We start from the raw sequence: 26,257 nt of genomic DNA, 5'->3' as shown, positions 1-26,257 counted from the left end.
GTCACCCAGCAAGCTTCATAGTTGAGTGGGCATTTGAACCAGAGTCTCCTGGATTGAGGTTGCAGTGCTAGGAGCCATTTCTGTGATTGTGGCAGCTGGTAAAAATGGCACTATAATCATCTGCTTTATTCACATGATCCTATACACAGGAGGAATATGGTTTTAGTCATAGGTATGTTTTTGAAGATTTAACTAATGAATAAACTAAAACTGATTTGATTGCCTGAGTTCTTTTAATTGAGTGACATCCCATATATGGTTAACAGAATGTACATCTTGCATTCTGACTTCACTTATTGGCTACAAACCTGAAAGAGTGGGGTTAGAGTAGCCAGCTAAGAAATCATTTCACAGAAGTTGCGGGGGGGGGCAGCTGACGTTTTGGTGTATATCTTGTGAACCAGACCACCTAGAAATGTAATTTTAAAAAAATGAAAGCTGAGAGTCTGGAGGGTAAGCTGACTCACCTGGAGAGGATACCAAAAACCTGGGGTCTCTTGAGTGAAAACCGGACACCTAGCAACCCTAATATATAGTATTGTCCCCAAGGGGGTTCTGGTGGAGAAAATGGAATCCCCTTGCCATTTCCCTCCAGAGGCCTCCCCTGTGGAACAGTGGTGCTATGCTATGATGTGGCAACAAAGAAAAAAAATATGAAGAAGAGTAAGGGGTTTCACTCACATTTTGGGCTAGAGTTCTTATTTGAAAACTTTCTACCGAGGCCTACAAAAACTTACTATATATTAAAATAACATATGAAATTTGTGTTCAAGACTTCAAATACCTTAATAAAGTAGCCCATCTGAAATGTAGGGCTGGAAGAATATTCAAAAGAAAATAAATATCTTGAGGGTGGGGAGGGGCAAACCAGCATTTTAGGTTGGAAAACTCATTTTTTCTCATTCTTTTCTCCATTTGGAAAGGAAACCAGCATCTTTCCAAGATACTTTTCTAGCCATCTCTCTCTGTCTTTATTCTTCTATAGGCAGTTTTGAAGGTCGAGCTGAACTATTGCATTCAAACATTCACATTAAAAATGTGACTAGAAAAGATTCTGGGAAATACCGTTGTGAAATTAGTGCACCCACAGAACAAGGACAAGAAGCAGGGGAAATTGAAATCTCTCTTACAGTGAAGGGTAAGAGTCTAAACAAAGTTATCTGAAGCTTAAGTACTGCAGCTACATTTGTTTTTAATTTTCATTTGCCACCTGATTACAGATGGAAATATTCTAATATTTTAAACACTATTTTAAAATTGCATTTTGTTTTATGTCATTATTTTACTGTTATCTCAAATGTACATATCCATTGGGTGAGGGATAATTTTCATTGAGTTGTTATTTAGCGTAGCACTAAGCAAAATGTTCTGTGAGTGCAAGGATTTCTACTTGTGCAATAGAACGATCTCCCCCTCTTTTCCCCCTCTCCTCCCCTCACATGCCCTAAATCTGTTCTGTGGGCTGTCTCAATCCTCCAAAGCAGATTTAGGAATGTCATGGAGGGATAAGGGGGGAAATCCCATTGCGCTAGTGCAAAAAGTTAGTTGAATACTGCTCATTGAGTGAGTGGTGTTCAACACACTAAAACCAATGATTTTGCACAGACAATGGGAACTAATTTTAGGCATTCTAAAACAGATTTTTTAAAAAATTGTACATCTTATATTTTATCTAAAGCTGTGAAAAAGAAAGTCTGTATAAAAGGCACCTCAGATCAGTATTTTGTTTACAACTAGCTAAAGATTATGTTACATCTGCTGATTCATTGTTGAAGAATATTTATGTAACACTCGCTTACATTAATTTTCAGTGGGATAGTACCAGAAGTGAGGGAATAGTACCCATAAATGTTGATAAAGTAAACCACTCCATTCAGCTACCTTAATTAGATCAGCTTGTGAGCAAATATGCAGGTTTAGCCATACCAGTATTTTATTTTTAAACAGATGATGTCATTTTCTAGTCCCATCAGCTCCTCCGGTTTGTGAAGTGCCCAACTCGGCTATGACTGGCACTGTAGTGGAACTACTATGTAAAGAAAATGAAGGTGTTCCTCCTTCAAAATACAGATGGTATAGGAATGGCATTCTTCTGGAGAGGCCAATCTCAGAAAGTGTTCAAAAAGACAGAGTTCCTTATACCATGAATATTACAACTGGAACACTGGTGAGTTAACACCTATTTAATACCACTTAGCACTTGACACAAAAAGGCTAACTTTTTGCTATGGTAATACTGAGGAATTTCAATGTATTATTATTATTATTATTAATTTATTGCCTGCCCTTCACCAATAGGTCCCAGGGTGGGTGTCGGGGCCCTGTTGTGTTTTTTGCATCACAGTTGCATAGAAATATTGCAAAATGATATCTCGCATCATACAGGTCCTCACATCTTCTGATATATATGCACAAATATGATGTGAGCTTCACCCATACAATAATAAAATAGGTGGAGATGGATTGCAAAGAACAGGGTAACATTAAGAAAATGGGATGCATTAGAAAAGCAGAGATACAGTACTTATATTGCCAAATGCCAGCTGGAATAACTGAACTAAGCTTTGTTGCTGCCAAAGTATGGCATGGACAAATCTCTTGGTTTTGATAAAAATAAATAAATCACTGTCTAGCTTATTTTGCCAGAAACCACAGACTTCAAGTTGGCTTGGTTGAAATAAATCACAGTTAATCTTAACCATAGTTTGTTGGTTTGGACAAGATGACAAGCCACAGTTAAAGAAAAGCGAAAGCTTCCTTAACTCCTCTTCCAAGCTGCATAAGAGGAGAGGGGAAGAACATGAGCCAGAGGCTTGCTGCAGCTCATTCACATTGCACTAAATTAGTGCTGACATCTTAACACTGCCTGTGTTTGAGGAAAAAATGTTCAAAAATAAATCCCATTTGCCTGTAGATAGATGACTCAGATATTTTGGGCTAGTGGTGGACTGAATTTACCTCTCCATTTTCATGGAGCACCACCCATCTGGGAAAGTGGAGAGGGCTTTTTTTCTGGGACTGGCAAATGTTGAGGGTGATCTGGCACAGGAAGAGAAGCTCAGAAGGCTGCACAGACAAGGGGTCTAACTGGCTGTAATAGGGTTTTTCTATTTTCTCAATACTTAAAAAAACCATCCTCTTGTTCATAAAGAAAGTGAAGCCAACTCACACCACACCCCAATTCTCAGGCTGTTTTATTTTTGCCCATCTCTCCCCACCAAAAAGGCTGAAGTAGCTTGGCTGAAAATGTCAGCCTGCTGGCTGTGATTTGATCACCTTCTATCTCATTGTGTTGTATGTCACACGGCCACTTCTCAGAGTATATGCATGCACTCAGTGGCAGCTGGTAACATTTGACCTGAGAGGGCTGCAATTTTTAACCTTCCTGTTTTCATCACAATGGGACTTGTACAGCACTTGTTTAGGAATGTGTTTCTAAACACACGTATAGAGTGCCACTGTCTCTTCACTACAGAAAACAATAGTTATTCTGTGCATGTCTCTGGACGGGGAAGAGCTTCCATGTAAGAAGGCCCAAGTATGATTTTTAGACAAGGTAGACTCCACACCTCTTAATTAAGGTAGAAACACATTCACTGTTCTGCCAGTTCCAGTGCATCTCCACCTCTCTCTCCTGAAAAGGGGGGCACACAACAAGAGTCAAACACCTCCCCTTTTCACTGTGAAACCTGGTGAGAGCAGCTTGAGTGTTTTTTTGTTTTTTGTTTAAAAAATTAGCTTTAACGATTTCACAACTGATTGGCAGATCAACCCATTCCCCCTCCAAGTGTGACTAATGGAAACAGTTTGTTCTGGTGACTAGTGTATTCACAGAAATTAGGCCATATCACATGATATAAGTTTTTGAATTCATGTTCTGATTACACCTACACATCCATTGCAAAAAAAGAAACACACACTTTTAAAATGCAAGGAACACTTCCTTCCAGTTGCATGCTGTTTTACCTCCCTCCCCCAAAAAAATCAATTTAACTTTTCATGATGTGAAACAGTTCCCCCCCCCAAAAAATTAAAAGAACAAAGTATTCCAACCAATAGACAAAAAATAAGAACATAAGAACATAAGAAGAGCCTGCTGGATCAGGCCAGTGGCCCATCTAGTCCAGCATCCTGTTCTCACAGTGGCCAACCAGGTGCCTGGGGGAAGCCCACAAGCAGGACCCGAGTGCAAGGACACTCTCCCCTCTTGAGGCTTCCGGCAACTGCTTTTCAGAAGCATGCTGCCTCTGTCTAGGGTGGCAGAGCACATCCATCATGGCTAGTAGCCATTGATAGCCCTGTCCTCCATGAATTTGTCTAATCTTCTTTTAAAGCCATCCAAGCTGGTGGCCATTACTGCATCTTGTGGGAGAAAATTCCATAGTTTAACTATGCGCTGAGTAAAGAAGTACTTCTTTTTGTCTGTCCTGAATCTTCCAGCATTCAGCTGATTATTTCATTTCAGTCAGGGCACATCAGAGCACAGATGAACATATTTGCAAAGCATGGCTCAGTCCTGAAAATGTGAAGTAATTAATCTCTGCTCATGTACATCAGACCAGACTAATCGTAATCAGCCGCTGTTTTGACATTAGGGAGAATATCATTAGGGAGTCATTAGGGAGAATATCTTCCAGGTTTGGGGAAGGATGTGGAGTCATATCCAGACAGGCATAGAGCCCAGATTTTTCATTTTAGAAAATCACTGACAAAACTCACGAAGCTAGAAAAAATAGCACCAGCATTTTCCTCCATTCCTCTGCATTTAAGATAACCTGAACTTAAGCTAAGGGAGGGGCTTGTTAAAGCAGACCTACACACCTTTTCTGGAAGTATTCTGTTAAATACTCTGGAATTGCACGTGGCTCAGATCAACCTGCCTTGCTTCACCCAGCAGCTGCTGCAGCTTTTAGTGAGTGAATGTAGGGAAATGGTTAATACAGACTTTATTGCAACGCTAGTTATCCTCCATGCCCCGATTCACAAAAATAAATGCAAAATGATTAAGTAAATATATATAGAAAAAGATTCATGCTTGCTTGCTTACTGTCTGCCAAGGTTACAAAAAATATTAAGCAAAGGGGGGGGGGAGCCTGTCTGTTGGTGATACCTGCGGAAACCTCGCCACGGTAGAGCTGTTGCTGCCGCCACCACCGATACAACTTTTGGCTCCTCATGCCTCTTCCCTTCTCTGGCGCCTCTTTGAGTGGCTTGGTGTGACTAGGGGCTTATCCGCATGGGAGCCCAACTTTGTACTAATGATGCTTTTACCATTGTAATAGATTTTCGAGGTCCACACTTCTTGCTCAATGGTAGCTTCCAATCTGCTGTTTTCCATTCACACAAGTAGGATCCTCTGGGAAGGATTAGTATTGTTGTTTCCTTGTGGTCCTGTCCTCTAATTTTACATGTTTGCTCCCTCTGGTTGTTTGGGCTTCAAGGCTGAAGCCTGAAGAGTGCCTCAGCATGCAATTGATAAGAAACAATGAAACTGACTAGACCCCCCACTTCTCACAAGGAAAGCATCCTGGGCGGGAAAAAGGCTGGAGGAGAAAGGGAGATTAGATACTCTGGAAATGGAGCCCATTGCTTGCAAATGATAAACTCACTTGATCAAAATAATAACACAGAGACAGGGAGGGAGGTGGTTGTTGTTTAAAATGGCTCCCTCTGGACAAAGTTCTGTTGAAAACTAAAATATGATTATGGAACAAAGTGGCGCTGACGTAAATTGTTGACGGGGGAGAGGTGCAATTGGGGATTTGTTTTGCCCACACTTACTCCCTTCTGCTGCAGCTTCCCATTATGAAATCACCAGGCAAGTCTAGGTGAGAAGCCTGGTAGCCTGGGATGGAGCCCCACAACAACCTGTTGCTCTCCTTCAGCTTCCCCAGCCTCTGTGGCTGGGATTGATTTGCAAGCCAATCCTTCTGTTTTCTGAGTGATTTAGACTTTAATTTCCCCCCCCCCCCCGGGCGTTCTCTCTCCACCCCCCTTTCTTGTTTGGGACTTACTTTGAAAGTGGGAGAGAGTAGTGGAAGTTGTTCTTCAGCCCAGGGATATGAAATGAATGAATGGAGGAGGAGGGGGTGGGCATAGAGAGGGGAACAATTGACTCATCCACTTAAGAGCATCAGAGCAAAGTGTCTGCAATCCCTAGAGATATGGAGACATTTTTGCCTTCCCTTTTCGGATTATATCAGGATTGGGTTAATACGGATTTAAAGGGGAAAATGGCGTGATAGCTTCTGATTGGCTGCAACATCATGTGAACCATGCAAATTAAAAGAGGATGCAAGTAGCACCAGATACACAGTAAATCGCCATGTGGATAAGCCCTTGGTTCCAAAGTTGTCTGTCCCCCAATGCTCTTTGTTTTTCCATCTTCTGTCTTTGCTCTTCGGTCTTCAGTCCTTGCTGGAATGGCTGCAGAGAGAGGAGGTGGGCTCCCTTAAATAGCCCGCGAACTGAGGGGCTAGTTTGCCTTCAGGTCCACCTGCAGGCCTGAGCCCTGACGAAAGCCAAGCAGCCAGCCGATTGGCTCCCCCGGTGGCATCCCACCTCCCCCTCACTGGCACTGGGTGGAAAGATGCACTCAAGCACAACCTCCTTTTCCTTCCCTCCAGACATCCCACTGATCCACAACTCCGGCTCTTGGTAAGCCAGGAACTGTGATTTGTAGCAGTACCCATCAGCTGGATCTGCTGGCATGTTTGGGGTCTGAGGGGGCCTCCTCTGAGCTCCTGGGCCCTTGGTCAGTGCCCAGGCCTGGCCTTAAGCCAAAAAACTTGCTCAGTAGCCTTGTAGCCACCAGGAGGCAAGGTGCTGGATTTAGACCTGTGTTCCCTGCAAGAACACACACAATGTAAGAGGTAGCTTTATTAATAATAATTTTAAAAGTGCAGATGTAAAATATAAGTGCATCAAAATACAAAAATACATAAAAAGAGCAGCATAAAAAAACTTTAACCCAGTTCAGCCAAAAAGGTTAGGCACAAAACATCTAAATTCAAAAAGGAAGTTAAGAAATCACTACAGGACTAAATAACAAAATATAGCTGTATCTCTCTATACATACCAACAGAGTCAGGTCAGGAACAGAAGACAGTGGGTAATGAACAAAGGATTTCAAAATACTTTTGTGGGATCAGCATAGCAACCGTGAGGCAAGTCCTGAGGCCAATCAGAAATGGCAATGGGACCAATCAAGAGGCAAAAATGAATAGAATCTTCGGGACCTGGGACAGACGCTGACCATTCAAAAGGATAGCTTGGGCAGACGTTTCCAGGCCTACACCTTGGTGAACTTTGAGCATTTTAGCATGTGTTTTTAAATTGTTTTTATATTGTTTTGAATTTTAAAATTGTGTTTTAAATTGTTTTTAAAATATGTTTTTAAATTGTGTATTTGTTTTAATGTTTTTGATTGCTGTAAACCGCCCAGATAGCTTCGGCTATGGCGCGGTATACAAGTGCAATAAATAAATAAACAAACAAACTTCACAACTATGGACTGTGAATCTAATTAACAAGAACAACCACAGTGTGGAGAAACTCTCGTATGAGAGATAACACAAGTGCAAGAAATAATCTCACCTTGCCAATCAGCTGAAGAAGCTGGTAAAAAGATGCTTCTTTCTCACAGGCCAGCTAGCAGCTCTGATTTTACTCTTCAGATTCACATAAGATGAATTCCCAGAATTAGTCATGGCAGAGCCAAAACAGGCTTTCTTTACACTCAGGACAACAGAGACACCAGGAGCCTTGCTACTAGGGCTAAAAAGCAGGCAGTTCTGGAAGGGACCTCTTTGCCATAACTATATTTTTAAATTAGGATTGGCTGAGTGGTGCAGATAGCTGATTGGCCAGAGATCAGTAGATTGACAAAAATGTTTGCAGAGTTTCTCCGAGTTCAAATAGAAGTATAAAATGTTTTTAGAACAGAGAAGAGTGTGTGGATTTATGATTTTGTGATTTTTTAAAAAAATTGCTTGACATTCTCAGGGCTGTGCCCTACTAGCCCTAATGGACCAGCCTACATTGCATGCCCTGTTATAGTATACATTTTGTTTAGACTTCCTCTGGCAAAAATGTAGGTCCAATTTATTTCAATAGTTTTAGATCAGTTGTCAGACAGGCTAACCATTTTTTATTCTGGAAAACTGTGTTGGCTTCTAAATTCTGAGCTCTAACACTCAGCTCTATCTCTCCCTGCCACCTGATTGCAGGGAGGGAGTGCTTATCCTAAACCAGTGCCTGGGGGCTGTGAAGGGCTGGAAGTGGGCTAACAAACTTAATCCAGACAAGACGGAAGTACTGCTGGTCAAGGGGAAACTGCACCAGGGATGGGGTTGCAACCTATTCTTGATGGGGTTGTACTCCCCTTGAAGGAGCAGGTCCGCAGTTTGGGAGTCCTCCTGGATCCTGCCCTGCTACTTGAATATCAGGTGGCTGCAGTAGCCAGGAGTGCTTTTGGCCAACTCAAACTGCTCTGCCAGCTGCATCCGTTCATGGAGGCAGTTGACTTGGCCAGTGACACATGCATTGATGACATCGAGGCTTGATTACTGTAACACACTCTATGTGGGGCTGCCTTTGAAAACGGTTCAGAAATTGCAGTTGGTTCAAAATGTAGTAGCCAGAATGTTAACTGGAGCACGGCGCAGGGAGCATATCACCCCTGTACTTTTTTGACTCCACTGGCTCCCAATTTGTTTCCAGGCCCAGTTCAAAGTGCTGGTTCTGACCTTTAAAGCCCTAAACAGCCTTGGACCAATATACCTGAGCGACCGCTTACGCCCATATGTACCTGCCTGGAATTTATGTACATGTTTGATTTCATTTTTGTAAGCCGCCCTGAGTGCCCTATTATAGGGTAGAAGGGCGGGATAGAAATATTTTAAATAAATAAATAAATAAATTCACTTCATTGTCATTTTAAAAAATGCAAGGGGATGCACTGGATATGTAATATTAATTTTGACCATTCATTCTCAATCTTGTTAACAGATAGTGTATCTCACTTCTTTCTCTCTCTCTTTTTAAACCAGCTATTCAATCCTGTTTCAAAGAATGACACTGGAGAATATTACTGTGAAGCTGACAATAATGTTGGACAGCCTCAGAAATGTCCTGTGAAGCGAATGCAAGTTGGTAAATGTCAGATTCAAATGAGGCCAACCAACTCTGAGATGAGAATGTGTCTTAATTTATATGACAAAGTTGGGAAACTAAAAGGCTTTAGTTCATCTTCTATATTCAAACTCCTTCATGTGGCGTATGTTTAAAGACCCAATTTGGATGCTTAAAAAAGAAAGAATATTTTAAGCAAAAATGCATTTTGCAAGGCCCTGCCACATTTTAAAGTTAGGTCAGGTTTATTGAATGTATACATTGTTTCCTTCTAAAGAAGCCCCAAAGTGATTTACAGCCAAGTAAAAGAATACAATGCTAAAGTCACATGAACACATTAAAAATAGAATTAACAATAACATTCCTTATAACAGGAGCTGGCCAATGCCGGGGAAAACGAAAAGTCTTTGCTTGGTGCTGAAATGATATATAGTGCAGGGCTGAGGAGTCTGTGGCCCTCCAGGTGCTGCAACCCCCATCAGACCAAGCCTACATGACTAATGGTCAAGGATGATGAAAGTTGTAGTCCAGGAACATTTAAAGGACCACATGTTCCTTATCTGTTGTAGTGAAAGCAGCGCATTCTGATCCAATAAAAGGTACATCAAAACAGCAGGTTTCTAGCTGCAGGAAAGCATGGAAGTGCCATGTTTCTTTATGCTCTGGTTATTGAGTGAGTGAGTGTGTCATCCAGGATAGCTGCCAATATCATCATGCCGTTATACAAATATATGGTGAGGCTGTATTTGGAATAATGTGCAGAATTCTGGTGGCTTCACCACAAAAAGGACATTAAGGAGCTGGAAAAGGTTCAGAGAAGAGCAACCAAAATAATTAAAGGGATGCAGCCACTCCCCTATAAGAAAATACTACAGCATTTGGAGCTTTTTAGTTTAGAGAAAAGGCGACTAGAGGTGTATAAAATTATCCATGTTACAGAGAAAGTGGGAAAAGAGCCACTATTCAATCTCACGTATTCCATCTGAGCCAATAATCTGGTAACTGTGTGGTATAGACGTAGTTCAAAGCCAGTCAGATACAGATATTATATTTAACAATGGTATTTACATTTATTTATTACAAGATTATTACGTGCACAAGCATCTCTGATTACTGTAAATAGTACGATATCTTCACATGAGTGTACACTTTGTTAACTTGTTACTGTCATTTTAATTGCCAACAACTTACATTGAACTGTTAATGTTATACTAAGACAGCTTTAAGGAAGCAGTTAGTTGTCCTATGAAAACCCTTTAGCCAAATTGTTATTTTATTCTCTCCACCCCAGTTAAGGCACACCAACACTATAAACTGAGGACTCTGCTGGAAGCCTATTTTTCCAACCTTTAACTGACCTATTGAAGCTCAGGGTTGTCTTACTGTACCCGAAATCTTCCCTCTGGTGGTACTACCGATCTTCAAGACCTATATTTGAAGCTGCTTCTCACTTCTCCCCCTTAGTGCTGGAGATTCTCCCCTTGTCAGCTGGTGTTTAGGTTACTAATTGGTGCAGATCACTGTGAAGATGTAACTTGGTTGGAAAGCATTTGATAAAAATCGTGTAAGCTGCTCTGACCTTTCTGTAGTGGAACAGGACAAACATTTCAACATTAGGAGCTACCAATTCTAACGTTCCAGTGCCTTGTAATCTTTTATTGCATTATCTTTGCAGCAGCATTATAAAATAGATCCCTATTCTCAGTAGTCATTTCACTGAAGAGAGAAGCATGGGGGCAAAGCCATTCAGTATGATCATGATCAAGGTGGAATCTGAAACTGTAACTTTCATATGCACAATACTATATAAGTAAGGGTTTCATCTATCATGACGTTTTTGAGAGTGAATACATCACTAAGGGTAGAAATGCATTCACTGTTCTGCCAGTTCCAGTGCGTTTCCACCTCTCTTCTGAAAATGGGGGCACGCAACACTAGTCAAACTCCACCCCTTTTTACTGTAAAACCCGGTGGGAGCAGCTTGAGTGCATTTTTGTTAAAAAAAATCAGCTTCAAAGAGATTCCAGAACTGATTGGCAGATCAACCTGTTCCCTCTCCAGGTATGACTCATGGAAATGCTTTGATCTGGCAACTAGTGTGTTTACAGCCTACTGCCTTCTATCATGACCTTCAAATTGAAGTAACTACACTGGTAGTTGCACCCCTCAATATTTTCTTTTCTTTTGAATTCCAGATGACCTTAATGTAAGTGGCATCATAGCTGCTGTGGTGATTGTGGCTTTGATAATGGCTTCCTGTGGTCTTGGAGTATATTATGCACAAAAGAAAGGCTACTTTTCAAGTAAGTGAACATTTTGCCTTCCCTGATTTAACAAAATGTTCCCATGCTTAAATATTTGTGAACTGTGCTTTGAGGGGGGGGGCGTGTCAGCGGAAGGTACTTTTGGAGAAGGGTTGGCACATCCCGAATGGAAGGGGCAATAGAAATAAAAAGACAACATTAGTCTTGGAGTAACAGAACTGATTGCCAAGAAAGTTGTATTTCTGGTGCACATTGAGAATTATTTTTTCCCCATATGAATTGGTAATGGACAATTCCTTCAAGTAAAATACACTGTCCTTGTAATAACAAAGAGGTGAAGTCAGTGTCGCATATTCTTTTTCAATGCAGTTTTTTTTAAAAAAAATCGAGGCTAGAGACCCTCTGATAATGTTCCTGTTTCACAGTCCTTTCCTGGACAATCTTCCAAGTCTCCGTTGGAGGGCTCTAAACTTTTAATGGCTAAGCAAGTTGCAAAATTTCTAAATATTGCCATTTCCCTTAAACAGTCTAGGATTGCTTTCTGACCCCTACACCTTTTAACAATCTTAAGTATATCACATTTGTAAGTTTTTATTTGTGGCTGGTGGACCACAAATATTTTTTTTTGGTATTCAATAATAAACTGTCATGGGAACAGTCGGGTGTTTTAGTCACTATAGGCTGTAAAATATTATCTAGATCAATTTTTCACATGGTAATGGATTTAAATGGTACCTAAATCTAGGATACCAGCAGCCAAGTCATGCATCACTGCAGGAGAGAGAGAGGCCCATTCCCATGGTCTTGTCCCATGCCTCTTGGCTAATATCTGTATGGAGGATCCGCTTAGGAAAAGAGAACAATATAGTTCCATAGCAGAGTGGCAAAGGTGTCTCTGTCTGAGTGGGTGGCACTATTCACATGGGAAGGAAATGGTCCTTTGCCCGACTTTCAACAGGGATAAATGCAAAGTTCTACACTTAGGAAAAAGAAACCAAATGCATAGTTATAAGATGGGGGTTACTTGGCTGAGCAATACAACATGTGAGAAGGATCTTGGAATTGTCGTTGATCACAAGCTGAATATGAGCCAGCAGTGTGATGTGGCTGCAAAAAAGGCAAATGCTGTATTAGGCTGCATTAACAGAAGTATAGTTTCCAAATCGCATGAAGTATTAGTTCCCCTCTATTCAGCACTGGTTAGACCTCATCTTGAATACTTTGTCCAGTTCTGATCTATGCACTTCAAGAAGGATGCAGACAAACTGGAACAGGCTCAGAGGAGGGCAACAAGGATGATCAGGGGACTGGAAACCAAGCCCTATGAGGAGAGACTGAAAGAACTGGGCATGTTTAGCCTGGAGAAGAAAAGACTGAGGGGAGATATGATAGCACTCTTCAAGTACATGAAAGGTTGTCACATAGAGGAGGGCTGGCATCTCTTCTCGATTGTCCCAGAGTGCAGGACATGGAATAATGGGCTCAAGTCGCAGGAAGCCAGATTTCAACTGGACATCAGGAAAAGCATCCTAACTGTTAGAGCCATACGACAATGGAACCAATTACCTAGAGAGGTAGTGGGCTCTCTGACACTGGAGGCATTCAAGAGGCAGCTGGACAGCCATCTGTCGGGAATGCTTTGATTTGGATTCCTGGATTGAGCAGGGAGTTGGACTTGATGGCCTTATAGGTGCCTTCTAACTCTACTATTCTATGATAAGTTTAGTAAGTTTCCACAGTTTTTAGCTTTAGTTGTGAAAAGCCATCAACACAGAATAGACTGCACGACATCTTGTGGGTTCCTGCTCTCTGGCTACTGGTTGTAGCACATGTTGCTACCTCTTGGAGTTTGCAATATGTAACAAAATATATTTCAGCAGTCAGAAAGCCAGTCAGTACATGACAACAATATTTCAGTGAAACCTTAAGTACCATGGTTTCTGCATCTTACAGTTGCAACTTACTGCAACTCTACAGTAAGTTATATCTTACTTATATGCAGTTGATGTTTAGACAGAAGTTACAAATTTCTGCATTTGATTTGCCAGCTCCCTCTGCTGGGCTACAATGAAAGTACATCTCCCCACCCCAAAAATATGATTTTTTTTTTGCAAAATCAGAGTTCACTTGGGACTTTTTAAAAGCAAGAGTAGAATGGGTAGTCTGTTCTTGCTCTCTGCTTTACCAAGGATTTGTTTTCACAGAATCATTGTGCAAGAAGGGACCACATAACCGCCTGGCTGAAGTGCTAGCTGTAAAACTAGTGTAAAAAAAGTGCTAGCCCTTTATTCTTCCTATGACTAATCAAGAGGAAATCAGGCATCTTTTAGTCCCACTTATATAAAAGAATTAAGTCATTACCAATATATCTATGTATTGTCTATATATGGAAAACTAATCATGCACAAATGTTCTCTAGCTTCATCAATTACTTTATAATTTCTGGAGAACTCAAACGCTTGCTCATTATTTTGTATTGCCCCACCATGGTTTTTACTTTATGATGTCTTGGCTAAAAGAATTAGATGGCTAAAATATTAACACTTTGCCGTGATGTAATTGGAAATATCTGAAAAATGTGCCCAAAAGTAAATATTTGGAAAATCAGAAAGGAATAGGTGATCAATTTTTCTGCCAGTTCTTCCAGATAGACTTTTGTAAATGCAAGCATTAGAAAATTGTGCAGATAGGCAGTGTCAAGTTTGGGGAATGACATTTACTGTCTTTCTTTTCCTGTTTTTCTAGAAAGACATTCTCCAGGGTAAGTATAGTTACTTTTTCTCTCTGCCACTTTTGAATAGTTGAAATGTTGGCTATAGTTGCACACTACTGATCCAAGGAAACACTTTTTGAGCAGAATCTCTTGCATCAACCATAGTGGGTTGGATCCAAACTTCATCTTCCATCCACAGATGATTTTTGGAAGCAACCTGCTGGTAGAAAGGGAAGATGGGGGAGGCAACTTTTGCCAATTCTTAGCTCCCCTGTAGCCTCCATGCCATCTCTCACACTGTTATGTGCAGATGTCTGCCTGCCTCAGCCCCTTGAAGCATTTCCTCCTAGGGCAAAAAAGAACTGCAGGGGGCATGGGCAAAAGTTGCTTTCCCCCTTCTGCTCCCTCAATGAAAATATGCAAGGCAACTTTGTCCCTCTCTCTCCTTCAAAGTTTGTAATATATATACCCCAATGTTTTGCTTGTTAATAAGTATAGCAACAACTACTTTTGCCACGGGGTTGGTAAAGAAAGGTTGTATACATTTGGAAATTCATGTAACAGATGTATCTAGATAAATTCACTTACGTTTAGATAAAAAGAGTATAAGGTTTAACTGAATTACAGTAGGCTTCATAATGTGATCTTGGTGTTTTTTTTTGGCATGTTGCATCTGTTATGGACACACAAAATGAACTTAAATTTAAACCTCTAATTTTGAAATCATATGATTGGTTACCTTCATGCATGCAGGCAAGTTAGCCAGTGATGGGAACCTATGGCCCTCCAGATGTTGCTGGACTCCAACTCCCATTATCTCCGACCATTGGCTATGTTGGCTGGCACTGATAGGAGCTGGAAGTCCAACAATATCTGGAGGGCTGCAGGTTCCATATCCCTGCTCTAAGTACTGAGTCAAAATTGTGTTTCAAAAATTCCAAGCAAATTCAGTAGAAATAGTATATGAAAAACAAGCAAAGATCTATACAAGAAAAATGTATGAGGAATTAACAGTTACCCACCTCCAAATGCCCCGATGTAACAGTATACTTTCCCTCCCTTTTGTTTCAATAGCAGGAAGACAAGTTCTAAGTACAAAGCTGCAGAAAGTGAAAAGGTAAGCATCCTGCATCCATGCAACAGTGGCAAGGCTAACTCATCTGTTATGCTTGATTCTGGGAGGGTGAAGAAAATGTTCTTTCCTGTGTCTCATGCCACAACTGTAATGTACAGAAGAGCTAAGAACTGAGCTACCTAATCAACCAAATGTTTGGATAAGACTCTTGCTGGACCATACCGATACAGATGCAGGAGAGAAAGGAGGGAATTAACTTTGAACGTTTTTCCATATAAAAGTGTTTCCTTCACATAAAGAAGTCTAGCAGGTTAGAGAAGAAAACTAGGCTGGAACTCTTCTCCATTTTATGCTTGACTTCCATGTACAGGAAGTTGCTTTAAATATTTCCCATATAATTTCCCATCTGAACTGGTAAAGCAAGAGGTGCATCAAATTATTTCTACTGACATTTTACTTAGCTATTAGCTCCTCTATACATTACAGCTGTGGAAAGTAGCCCTTGCCAGAGAAAAACTGTTTCCAGCTGTCTCATTACATATTGAATGTGAGCCTCAGTCTTCAGGAAGATACATCTCCATCAAGGACCAAGTTCATGCATTTCCATATTCTTACCCAGATTACACATTAAAGACTGCCTTTTTCACCCATGACACTTGCCTTCCCATGTGATCAATGTGAACACACAAGACAGTTAATGTCATTCACACTGCATGACACTAGCTGTTGGTCTGCAGCTAGAGATGGGATGGTTTCCCCCCCTACATAATTCTTCTCCACATACTGTATGTATGAATGAATAAATGATCACAAAAAGAAACTTTAATGGGAATCAGGCTTGTACACATAGGGCAGTATTTAACCACATTCTTGCATTAGTGCAAGGATTAGACTAGCATAGTGGACTTTACCCCCCTCCCTAGCAGTGTGACCAAATCTGCCTCAGAGGGTTTGGGGAATTCCCCTGAACAGATTTAGGGGCATACTGGGGAAGAGGAGAAGGGAGAATGTTATGTCGCACAAGGAAAAATCTGTGCACTGATGGAACTTCACCTTAGCACTACACTGAATACAAGTCATGGAGACACCCAGTAGCTCTTTTTACCATCATGATGGTGGCAAGTGTCACTGAAATGGCAACAGGCTTAGGATACAGTCCACATTGAGGTTTATTTAGGCGATCTCATACTCAGGTAGGGATGCATGGAGAGAAAAAAAGTGTGTCTACTTCACGTGTGAACCAGCAGGCAGGCTCCCAAGTGAGTGCTAAAAGTGGCCCAGGTACCATCTGAAGCGGCTATTAACCTGTGACAGATTCCCATGTTTGGTAGGCAGAAGCCATGATGCATTCAGCCACAGCTGAACAATTTGGAATAAGATCATTAAGCATTGTAGAAAGCCCAGAGAGTTTAGTAGTACTGTTACTGGAGCTGCTTTAAATACTCATCGAACAGTGAAAACTTGCTCCAATATCTTTTGTTACACCAGTTGTGAAGAACCTTTGACCTTCCAGATGTTGCTGAACAACTCCCATCGTCCCTGATCATTGGCAGGGCTGCTGAGAGTTGGAATCCAACATTTGGAGAGCCGCAAGGTAGCCACCCTTGCTGTAATGCAAGGGTAGCCAACATGCAATGCTCCAGATGTTGTGGACTCAAGACTCCTGTCAGCTTCAGCCAACATTGCTGAGGTATGTTGGGACATTTGGAGGGCACCATGTTGGCTACCCTTGCTGTAATGTTATGGGGGGTATTGTCATGATTATTGGTAGTTAATTGACATTGGGGCAAGACCTTCTGCTGAAAATGTCTGAATTATCCTAAGTTATCTTTTCCCCTATTAATTCTTCCCACTTAGGATTTCAAGCACACCAAATCCTTTGTTATTTAAAGGAAACTCATCCTCTAAGGATCACCAAATAAACATTTGTTGGAACAGAACATCAAAGGGATGCTTGGACTCCATTCTATAAATATTAAGAGTGGTACATGCAGAAAACCAATAGCAAAGCCAAGGCACTATTGCGAAAAGCTGAGGGCATGATTGTCAAAAGTTGCTTTTAACTTAGTTTGATAGTGCTTTTTCTAATATTACTGTGGTTAGGCACACACAATTCTAAGGGATTTCTTGCTGTATTATGTCCTCTAAAGGGTATTAAGGTTAGGAGCAGGTAATGAACTACATGCATAATTCTGGTCACTGTGTCTCAAAAAGTATACCGTGAAACTGGAAGAGGTGCAGGAAGGGGCAAGCAACATAAGCAAAGGGCTGGAACAACTTTTCTGTAAGGAAGATTTATAGAACTGTAGAGGAAGTGGCTAAAGAGAAGGATTTCTACCTTTCTCATAACTTAACTGGATGGGTCATCCAGTGCAGCCAATTGGAGTCCAAACAAACAAAAGGAAGTAGTACTTTACACAAGTACATAGCTAACTTGTGAGATTTGCTGCCTCAATGTGGCGAGAGCCACTAGTCTTTAAAAGGGAATTGTACAAATTCATGGAGGATAAGACTGCCAATAGCTGTATGCTAGCTGTGAGGCTGCTCGCTCAGGAACAACAGCGAAGAGAATTACTGTCTTCCATGTCCTACTTGTGGGCTTTCTAGATGCATTTGGCTAGCCTCCTTGGGAAATAGGATACTGGTTTGCAGAGGGAGGACTCTGGTGTTTTTATGAAGCCCTCTTTCTAGGAAGACCTGTGTGACAGGATCAAACAATCTGATGTGGTCATTGTTAATTGTTCTGGGGCCAGATTTTGGGATGGGGCAGTGGATGCTTCTAGGAAAGCCTTCCTTTTTACACCACCACAGACATCAAGACAGTTGTAACATTATTACAGAGGAGCAACTCTGACAGAACTGTCCAGTTAGAATTCTGCCGTTGAGCGAGCTTGGTGTGGAAATAACTGTGAAGCAGGAACAGACCTGACTTCTTGACCTTAGTATCTTCTCCACTCTTACATTTTGTCTAGGAGGTAGTTGCTTCTATCTGCCCAATTGCTGGACCAAGACAGCCAGAACCTCAGTAGACTTCAGGTATAGGATGTGGAAGTATTTTCCTTGGTTCTAGTGTAGATAATCCACATGTGGATATCTAGGCCTATAAACAACTTTATTCCAGCATGTTTGTAAGCTATATTGAAGGCCTAAATGGTGGGAAGGCAGCATAGAAATCAGTTAAACTCTGCTATTTAGGGGCTTTTCACTCATAATTGTGAAAAAGTGTTTAAAGCAGTTTTTGCATCCATTAAGTGCCTTGACAGTTTCAGACCATATAATCAATAATGAAATTAAGCAAGTGTAAGTTTGTTAAAGTGTGCTGCATCCTTATCACTTCATTTCTTCACATTTTATTCCCTTAATCCTATTTATGAATTCTTTTCTGAGGACTGTTTGTATATTTTGCTCAAGAGAAAATCCTTTTCATCACACAATACTAATGACTGCCTTATTTATTTATTTTTAAACCCCTCTTAGATGGTATTATAAATTACCTATGCCTTGTTACTGGTGTGACCACAATGCTGATGCTTAAGACAAGTCTTTGGCATGAATGTTAGGTTTTAAAAAAATTAATAGAAGCAAAACAAATTCCTCAGATGGTTACACATCTTCACCCATCACCATTTAACCTCTCAGTTGTGCAGCTTCTTGCCCTATCCTTGTTCTGTTTACATTGTTAGCATCACTGTATCACAAGTATTTTACTAGAGAGTCTTAGTGTTTGAGAAATGTGGCTACTGTTCTTGCTGGCGCTGGGCTGGGGAACCTATGGCCCTCCAGCTGTTGCTGGACTACACTTCCAATCAGCCCAAAGCAGCATGGCCAATGGTCACAGAAGATGGAAGCTGTAGTCCTGCCTCACCTAAAGGTCCACAAGTTCCTCATGCCTACTATAGACATTAATGGTATAGTGTTATGCTTTTTGTTTCAAGGATAAAAACCAGTATATGAAATATCTTCAATCAAAGTAGAGATATTACCATGCAGGCTGTTTTGATCCATAATTAAATATCTGCATTATATTCATGGCTACAGCTAATTTAGTTCTCATGGGTAGGGCCAAAGCTTCAGATAGTATTTACACAATTTTCCTATGTAAAATATTGTTTCTTTCCTAATATAGCAGCAAATCAAGTATAATTTTCAAGCACATTTGCTTGAAGTAGCTGATGTGGACTTAGCTTTTTCTTTTCAGTTATTCACTTTTTAAAAAAACAAAAAGCACCACCAAGCTTTTAAGAACAAGTCTGGAATGACAAACATTGACTTTGATCTTGTATATGTCCAAGACTTTACACATTTACTTAGAAGCAAATCCTACTGATTTCACCCATAAGAAAATTATGTAAGATTGTCAGTCAGGAGTAAATCAATGAAAGGGAAAAAAGGAAATTTAACATAGTTTATATGTTTCAACCATCTGAGCAATTTTATTTTAACAAATGTAGTCTATATGCAGTGGTCTGATAGACCACATTTCCCATCTACCGTATTATAAAGACAGGCTATGAGTCTGCTTGCATAAAAGAAATAAGCAGAGTATTAAATTAGACTACTGGAATCCATCCTACATTCTCATTCAATTACTTCTTCTAGTACCATGACTTATATAGCCAAGTGGAGATGACCACACACAAAAGGAGGCATCAGCACACTCTGAGCAGTCCCACAATATGTAGAAGTACAAAAACCTTTACCCCCCCCAATAAAAAACCCAGTCCAGTGAGCCCAGCGTAGTACCAAAAGAATGCTAATAGTTGAAGAAAAAACTGAAAATGGGATGGGAAGGACTGGACTGGCTAGAAAAGGAGAATGGAGGAAAACTCAGATACAAAAATAGTCCAAGAGAATTATCTCATTGTCTGGATAGGTGACTTCCTGATTTATACTAAAGTTATTTTTAAGTAGCCTTGTGACTCGAGAGCAGAAGGAAGGCACATTCTGGTTTTGGCCACAAGACCGAGGGCTACTGGGAAGCACCCTCTGCCTCCCAAGAATGGCATCATAAGGGGGAGACCAACTGAGCCCCATCCATTAGCTCCAACAGGTAGTTGGGACTGCAGAAGCAAGGGGGAAAATAAACACTCTGGTCCCATCCACTGGCCAAAGAACAAGAGCTACCAATTGCTATTCAAGATCAGCCTGACTTGAACTGGATTTAAGTGCTCTTCTCTTACAGCTCATTGCTTAGTTCTGACCTTGAACTGTACTTTTATCTTTTCCTTCCACTCCTTTCCTTGTATGTAGTGTCTTTTTAGTTTGTAAGCCTGAGGGCAGGACTTCTCTTTTTAGCGATGCAAGCCACTTTAGAAGACAGTAACTGTCAAAAATGGGATAAAACAGTAGACAAATATCACAAGGGATAGATGCAAAAACTGCCCACTGAAATCAGTGAGGAAATACAAGATTTACATGCAGCTAGGATTGGGCACCAAATGTGTCCACCCACTGCCCCAAAGGAGGAAAAAAACCCAAACAGCCCAATGAAGACTACAGACTGCATGTTGGAGGAAAATAAGGTGCATGGAGTGGAGTAACCTCGATCCTGTATAGCAAACACCACACTGCAGTACTTTATTCCAGATCTCACTTGTTCTTACAATTTTTCATCAGCTGAGTAAAAAAGCCTATCAGAAAATATACTGCATTATATTGAAATATTTGGTAAGTTCTCCCATACAGAAGCTGTCTTACACATGAATGAACAAGGTCTATATTCTACAGAATTCAGAATTCCAATATGCACATTTGAACACTGAACTGTTTATTTAAATTACAACTGCAGGCCTTTTCAACACCTCCAGCCTGACACTGCTGCTTCGTGTATACATGATATCACATCACTTCTGGTCCTCTTCAAATTTGGGCTCTGTCATTTGGGGTGGGGGAAAGAAAAAGAAAATTATCTTGAAAGCAAAGATTTCTAAATGTAGTTTTACAGCTTCATTCCAATGTCAATTTTCTAGAAATAAAGAAGCTTTAGCTTTGAAATTATACTATGACCTATAACAATCTGCAAGAGGAGGATCAGCAAGCACTGCTGGGGCATAACACTCATTCCTTTCAAAGCAGGCTGTCCACAGATTAACCCAATCCACTGAAATGAGAGTTGCACAAAAGCAATGCTTGCTAAGTTGCTTCTGAGGCAAGTTGTTACTACATTGAAAAATCAGATGCTTTGCTAGAGGCATAGAGAGGAATGCACAAACAAACCTAGAAAACTCTATGCCACAATGCAAACTGTTTTTTTAAAAAATGGATATGGTCTCTTTGGTTACAGATCTCATAATGCAAGGTATGAATGCACAAAGATATTACTGGAAACAGACTGTTATTACGGCTATGCAGAAAACATGCATATAAACAGACCTCCATAACATTGTATGTTATAATCAGGTATAACATTTGGGCCCATTTACTATTCACAAATTGAAGTTACTAGCAGTTTACAGCAGTTTGTCTTAAAGCAAATCCTGAATATATTACATAAAATATTTAAAAATACATGAAAACATCTGGAGTAACTGAGTGCAATCAGTACATTTTTTTAAAAAAACTTTATATGAAGAAATACAACACAATACAAGTTGTACAAATATAGTGGAGAATGACCTTAGCTTCATTTCCTGAGTAAGAAAGCAACATGACATTTATCTCAGCATATGAGCCCATATAGTCCCATGCACCAATTAGTATGGTTCAGAATTTCTAATATCAATTTTCCACTCAAGTGTTTATACATGACTAAACTAGACATGAAACTGAAAAGCTTACCCGCAAATTTGAATTCTGGAAATTTGGTCATGTCTCCACTACCATATAACCGTTGGAGCTTCGTAATTTGTTCATGCATTTCTTTATCATATTCTGGGCCAACATCAACAGGGCCACCAGTTTTCCTAAAATAAACAAAAAAGCAATGAGAATTAATTGATCCTGGATAACTTTATAGTGAGCGAGAATCTAAATCAATCTCTTTGTCATGAACGCTGGATGATCACAGGGAACTTGTAGCACAAATAATGATAGACAACTTGATCTTTAGTGTACAGTAATGCCTATAAAGTTTTCACGCTACATGAATTGTAACCCTTATAACCTTACTACAGAATAATTTTAAGAATTAGAGTCAATGCTGTATAGAGGATGGAGTATTTGACTTAGATCAGGAAGACTCAAATTTCACTCAAACAGGGATCTCTCTCTCTCTCTCTCTCTCTCTCTCACACACTCACACACACACACACTCACACACACAGTTCAGCCTACCTCTTAGAACTGTTGCGAAAATAAAACTGGAGAGTGCTCAGTCTTGGAGTACTTAAACATAAAAAAACAAATTGGGTGTGGTCTTCCAGATATTGTTGGGACTACAACTTCCACCATCCCTGACTGTGTTGGCTGGAGCAGATGGGAGCTGGAGTCCAACATCTGGAGGGCCACAGGTTCCCCATTCCTGATACAGACAACAAATCCAGCCTTTGAATGTATTATAGTTTTATAAGATGGGCAAGATTGTGGCTTATGTTCAGAATATGGCAGTGATCAATGCTGTCAGCAAGCCCCCGCCAACGGGGAACTCAGTGTAGCTGACCCGACTGGGACTCGCTGTCAGCACTCATCAGTGAGCCTCACTTGCAAAGGAACAACTGGGAGCTCATTCCTTTGCAGCCAGATCCTTACCTGTTCCACACCCGATGTCACAGGGGGCATGGCTATGGGAAAAAGGGCTCACTGACCAAATTAGGACCTCTGCTACTCCTAACTAGCCCACGAGGTGGTGATTCCCCACGTCTGCTTTTATATTTTAAAAGATTGATATTCCACCTATTGATCAAAAAGATTTTTTAAGCCAGCTTAAAAGATTATATAGCTCAGCAAAAAATCTGTAGGAGAGACATCTATGAGAGATGCTGAGAGGACACAAGGTCTCCAAAGCTTCTACTCAACTCTCTGGTGTTCCTGCCACCACTGCTGCTGGAGCCTGTACAAGGTATGTCTAGGGCATATGCTCCCCCATACACCATTGAATTTTGAAACAAAGATGAGTTGCTGTGGGGGGCTGGAGGTATCTTTTAAAGCAAAGTAAATTGAGGGGGCCCCAATTACCGTAGTGATGGGCAAAGGAAGGTATGGCGCTGTGAGAAGGACGTGCCAGGTAAGGGGAACGCGGTCCAGACATGTTGTGGCTGTGCCTTGTTCCGGTCCTTCCCACACCCGCAAGGTCGTTGGTAGTCCTATCAGCCAACTCTCAGATCTCCAGTTGCTGTTATTAAATGCCAGATCGGTATATAATAAAACCTCCCTCGTCCACGATTTGATTGTGGATGAGGCAGCTGATCTGGCATGTATAACCGAGACCTGGGTGGGTGAGCAGGGAGGAGTTGGTCTCTCTCAGCTCTGCCCACCGGGGTACTTGGTTCAGCATCATGGTAGATCTGAGGGTCGGGGAGGTGGGGTTGCTGTCGTCTATAAGAGTTCCATCTTACTCACCAAGCACCATGTTCATTCAGTTACTGGCCTGGAGTGTTTGCACCCTGTATTGGGCCAGAGGGACAGGCTGGGAATCCTTTTGGTGTACCGCCCACCGTGCTGCCCAATGGCTTCCCTAACTGAGCTGGCGGAAGTGGTCTCGGATATATTGTTGAGGTCCCCCAGACTAATAGTACTGGGGGATTTCAACATTCATGCCGAGACCACTTTGTCTGGCGCGGCTCAGGACTTCATGGCTTCCATGACAGCCATGGGGCTATCTCAATATGTTAGTGGTCCAACACATGTATCGGGGCACATTCTAGACCTTGTTTTTGCTACTGAGCATGGGGAAAGTGATCTGGATGTGGGGAGTTTTACAACACTCCCTTTGTCATGGACAGACCACTGCTTGCTGAAGTTTAGACTTTCAGTAACCTCTTCCCTCTGCAAGGGTGGGGGACCTATTAAAATGGTCCGCCCCCAGAGACTAATGGATCCTGAAGGTTTTCAAAGGGCTCTGGGGGATTTTCCGGCTGATAGGACTGGCGCTCCTGCTGAAGCCCTGGTCGCTCTGTGGAATACAGAGATGACCCGGGCTGTAAACACGATCGCTCCTGCACGCCCTCTCCTGTGTAGAGCTCATACAGCTCCATGGTATACTCCGGAGCTGAGAGCGATGAAGCAAGATAGGAGGCGGCTTGAGCGGAAATGGAGACGAACTCCCGACGGATACAATTATGCGCTGGTTAGTGCTTCGACTAAGCTCTATGTAGGAGCAGTGAAGGCAGCTAAAAAACATCATTTTGCTGCCACTATTAAATCATCTCTTTGCCGCCCAGTGGAGCTCTTTCGAGTTGTCCGGGGGCTTCTCCATTCAAACCCTCCGGACACGGTGGAATCATCGGAGGCCCGCTGTGATCAGTTTGCCGATCACTTCCAGAATAAGATCTCATGTATCCGCCAGGACCTAGACTCTCAAGTTACAGCAGTAGATCCTAGTGAGATGTCCGGAGCACAGTCTTGTCCTGTTTTGTTGGATGAGCTTCAGTTGGTTCAACTCGAGGACGTGGACAAGGTGCTTGGACAGGTACATGCAACCACTTCGGTACTGGATCCTTGCCCCTCCTGGCTGATAAAAACTAGCAGGAATGGAACAGGTAGCTGGGCCAAGGAAGTGATAAATGCCCCTTTACGAGAGGGAGTGGTCCCGGGCTGTCTGAAAGAGGCAGTGGTGAGACCACTCCTGAAAAAGCCTTTCTTGGACCCAGACAATTTTAACAGCTACAGGCCAGTGGCGAATGTTCCATTCCTGGGCAAGGTCTTGGAACGGGTGCTTGCTGGCCAGCTCCAGGCGCTATTGGATGAAACTGATTATCTAGATCCATTTCAATCGGGTTTTAGGCCCGGTTTTGGCACTGAGACAGCCTTGGTCGCCCTGTACGATGACCTATGTCGGGAAAGAGACAGAGGGAGTGTAACTCTGTTGATTCTCCTTGATCTCTCAGCGGCTTTTGATACCATCGACCATGGTATCCTTCTGGAGAGGCTCGCGGAGTTGGGAGTTGGAGGTACTGCTTGGCAGTGGTTCCGCTCCTACTTGGCGGGTCGTCTCCAGAAGGTAGTGCTTGGGGAACATTGCTCGACACCGCGGGCTCTCCAATATGGGGTCCCGCAGGGGTCAGTTTTGTCCCCCCTGCTTTTTAATATCTACATGAAGCCGTTGGGAGAGGTCATCAGGAGTTTTGGAGTGCGTTGTCATCAGTATGCTGATGACACGCAGCTCTACTTCTCCTTTTCATCTTCTTGAGGTGAGGCTGTCGATTTGCTGAACCGTTGCCTGGCCGCGACAATGGACTGGATGAGAGTTAACAAACTGAAGCTCAGTCCAGACAAGACTGAGATGCTGTTGGTGGACGGGTTCTCTGATCGGATGGTGGATATATACCCTGTCCTGATGGGGTTACACTCCCCCTAAAGGACCGGGTTCGTAGTCTGGGAGTCTTTTTAGACTCTTCCCTCTCACTTGAGGCTCAAGTAGCCTCGGTGGTTAGGAATGCGTTTTACCAACTTCGGTTGGTAGCCCAGCTACGTCCCTATTTGAGTAAAGAGGACCTTACATCAGTGGTACAAGCTCTGGTAACCTCACGTTTGGATTACTGTAATGCGCTTTACGTAGGGCTACCTTTGAAGACAGTTCGGAAGCTACAACTAGTGCAAAATGCGGCGGCCAGATTGCTGACAAGGACCAAGCAGTCCGAGCATATAACACCTGTTCTGGCCAGCTTGCACTGGTTGCCAATATGTTTCCGGGCTAGATTCAAAGTGTTGGTATTAACCTATAAAGCCTTATACGGTGCGGGACCACGATACCTTGCGGAACGCCTCTTCCGATATGAACCGGCCCGTGCACTACGTTCTGCTACGAAGGCCCTCCTCTAGGTTCCAAGTCACAGGGAGGCCCGGAGGGTGATGACAAGATCTAGGGCCTTCTCGGTGGTGGCCCCCGAACTATGGAACAGTCTCCCCGAGGAAGTACGCCTGGCGCCGACTCTGCTCTCCTTCCGACGCCAGGTCAAAACCTTCCTATTCTCTGAA

At 42.0% G+C, this 26,257-nt stretch overlaps 2 protein-coding genes across 5 annotated transcripts in view; one reads left to right on the top strand and one right to left on the bottom strand.

The window, feature by feature from the left end:
• The window catches only part of JAM2 (junctional adhesion molecule 2), a 46,393-nt gene extending 29,262 nt beyond the window's left edge, over window positions 1-17,131 (top strand). For both annotated transcript variants that reach the window (XM_061627889.1, XM_061627888.1), the window contains 7 exons: window positions 986-1,138; window positions 1,965-2,167; window positions 9,051-9,153; window positions 11,328-11,435; window positions 14,142-14,157; window positions 15,184-15,226; window positions 17,042-17,131. In XM_061627889.1, coding sequence (XP_061483873.1) covers window positions 986-1,138; window positions 1,965-2,167; window positions 9,051-9,153; window positions 11,328-11,435; window positions 14,142-14,157; window positions 15,184-15,226; window positions 17,042-17,074 — 659 coding nt within the window. In that variant the 3' untranslated portion in view covers window positions 17,075-17,131. The remainder of the gene's footprint in view (window positions 1-985; window positions 1,139-1,964; window positions 2,168-9,050; window positions 9,154-11,327; window positions 11,436-14,141; window positions 14,158-15,183; window positions 15,227-17,041) is intronic.
• Window positions 17,132-20,930: 3,799 nt separating this feature from the next.
• Window positions 20,931-26,257, bottom strand: part of ATP5PF (ATP synthase peripheral stalk subunit F6) — an 8,766-nt gene continuing 3,439 nt past the window's right edge. For all 3 annotated transcript variants that reach the window (XM_061627891.1, XM_061627890.1, XM_061627892.1), the window contains 2 exons: window positions 21,962-22,086; window positions 20,931-21,056 (listed from right to left, as the gene is read on the bottom strand). In XM_061627891.1, the coding sequence (XP_061483875.1) occupies window positions 21,028-21,056; window positions 21,962-22,086 (154 nt within the window). In that variant the 3' untranslated portion in view covers window positions 20,931-21,027. The remainder of the gene's footprint in view (window positions 21,057-21,961; window positions 22,087-26,257) is intronic.

This window comes from Rhineura floridana, chromosome 5, assembly GCF_030035675.1.
Source record: "Rhineura floridana isolate rRhiFlo1 chromosome 5, rRhiFlo1.hap2, whole genome shotgun sequence".
Lineage (NCBI taxonomy): Eukaryota > Metazoa > Chordata > Lepidosauria > Squamata > Rhineuridae > Rhineura > Rhineura floridana.
Note: the sequence above shows the minus strand (reverse complement) of the source record. Positions and strands in the feature narration are given on the sequence as shown.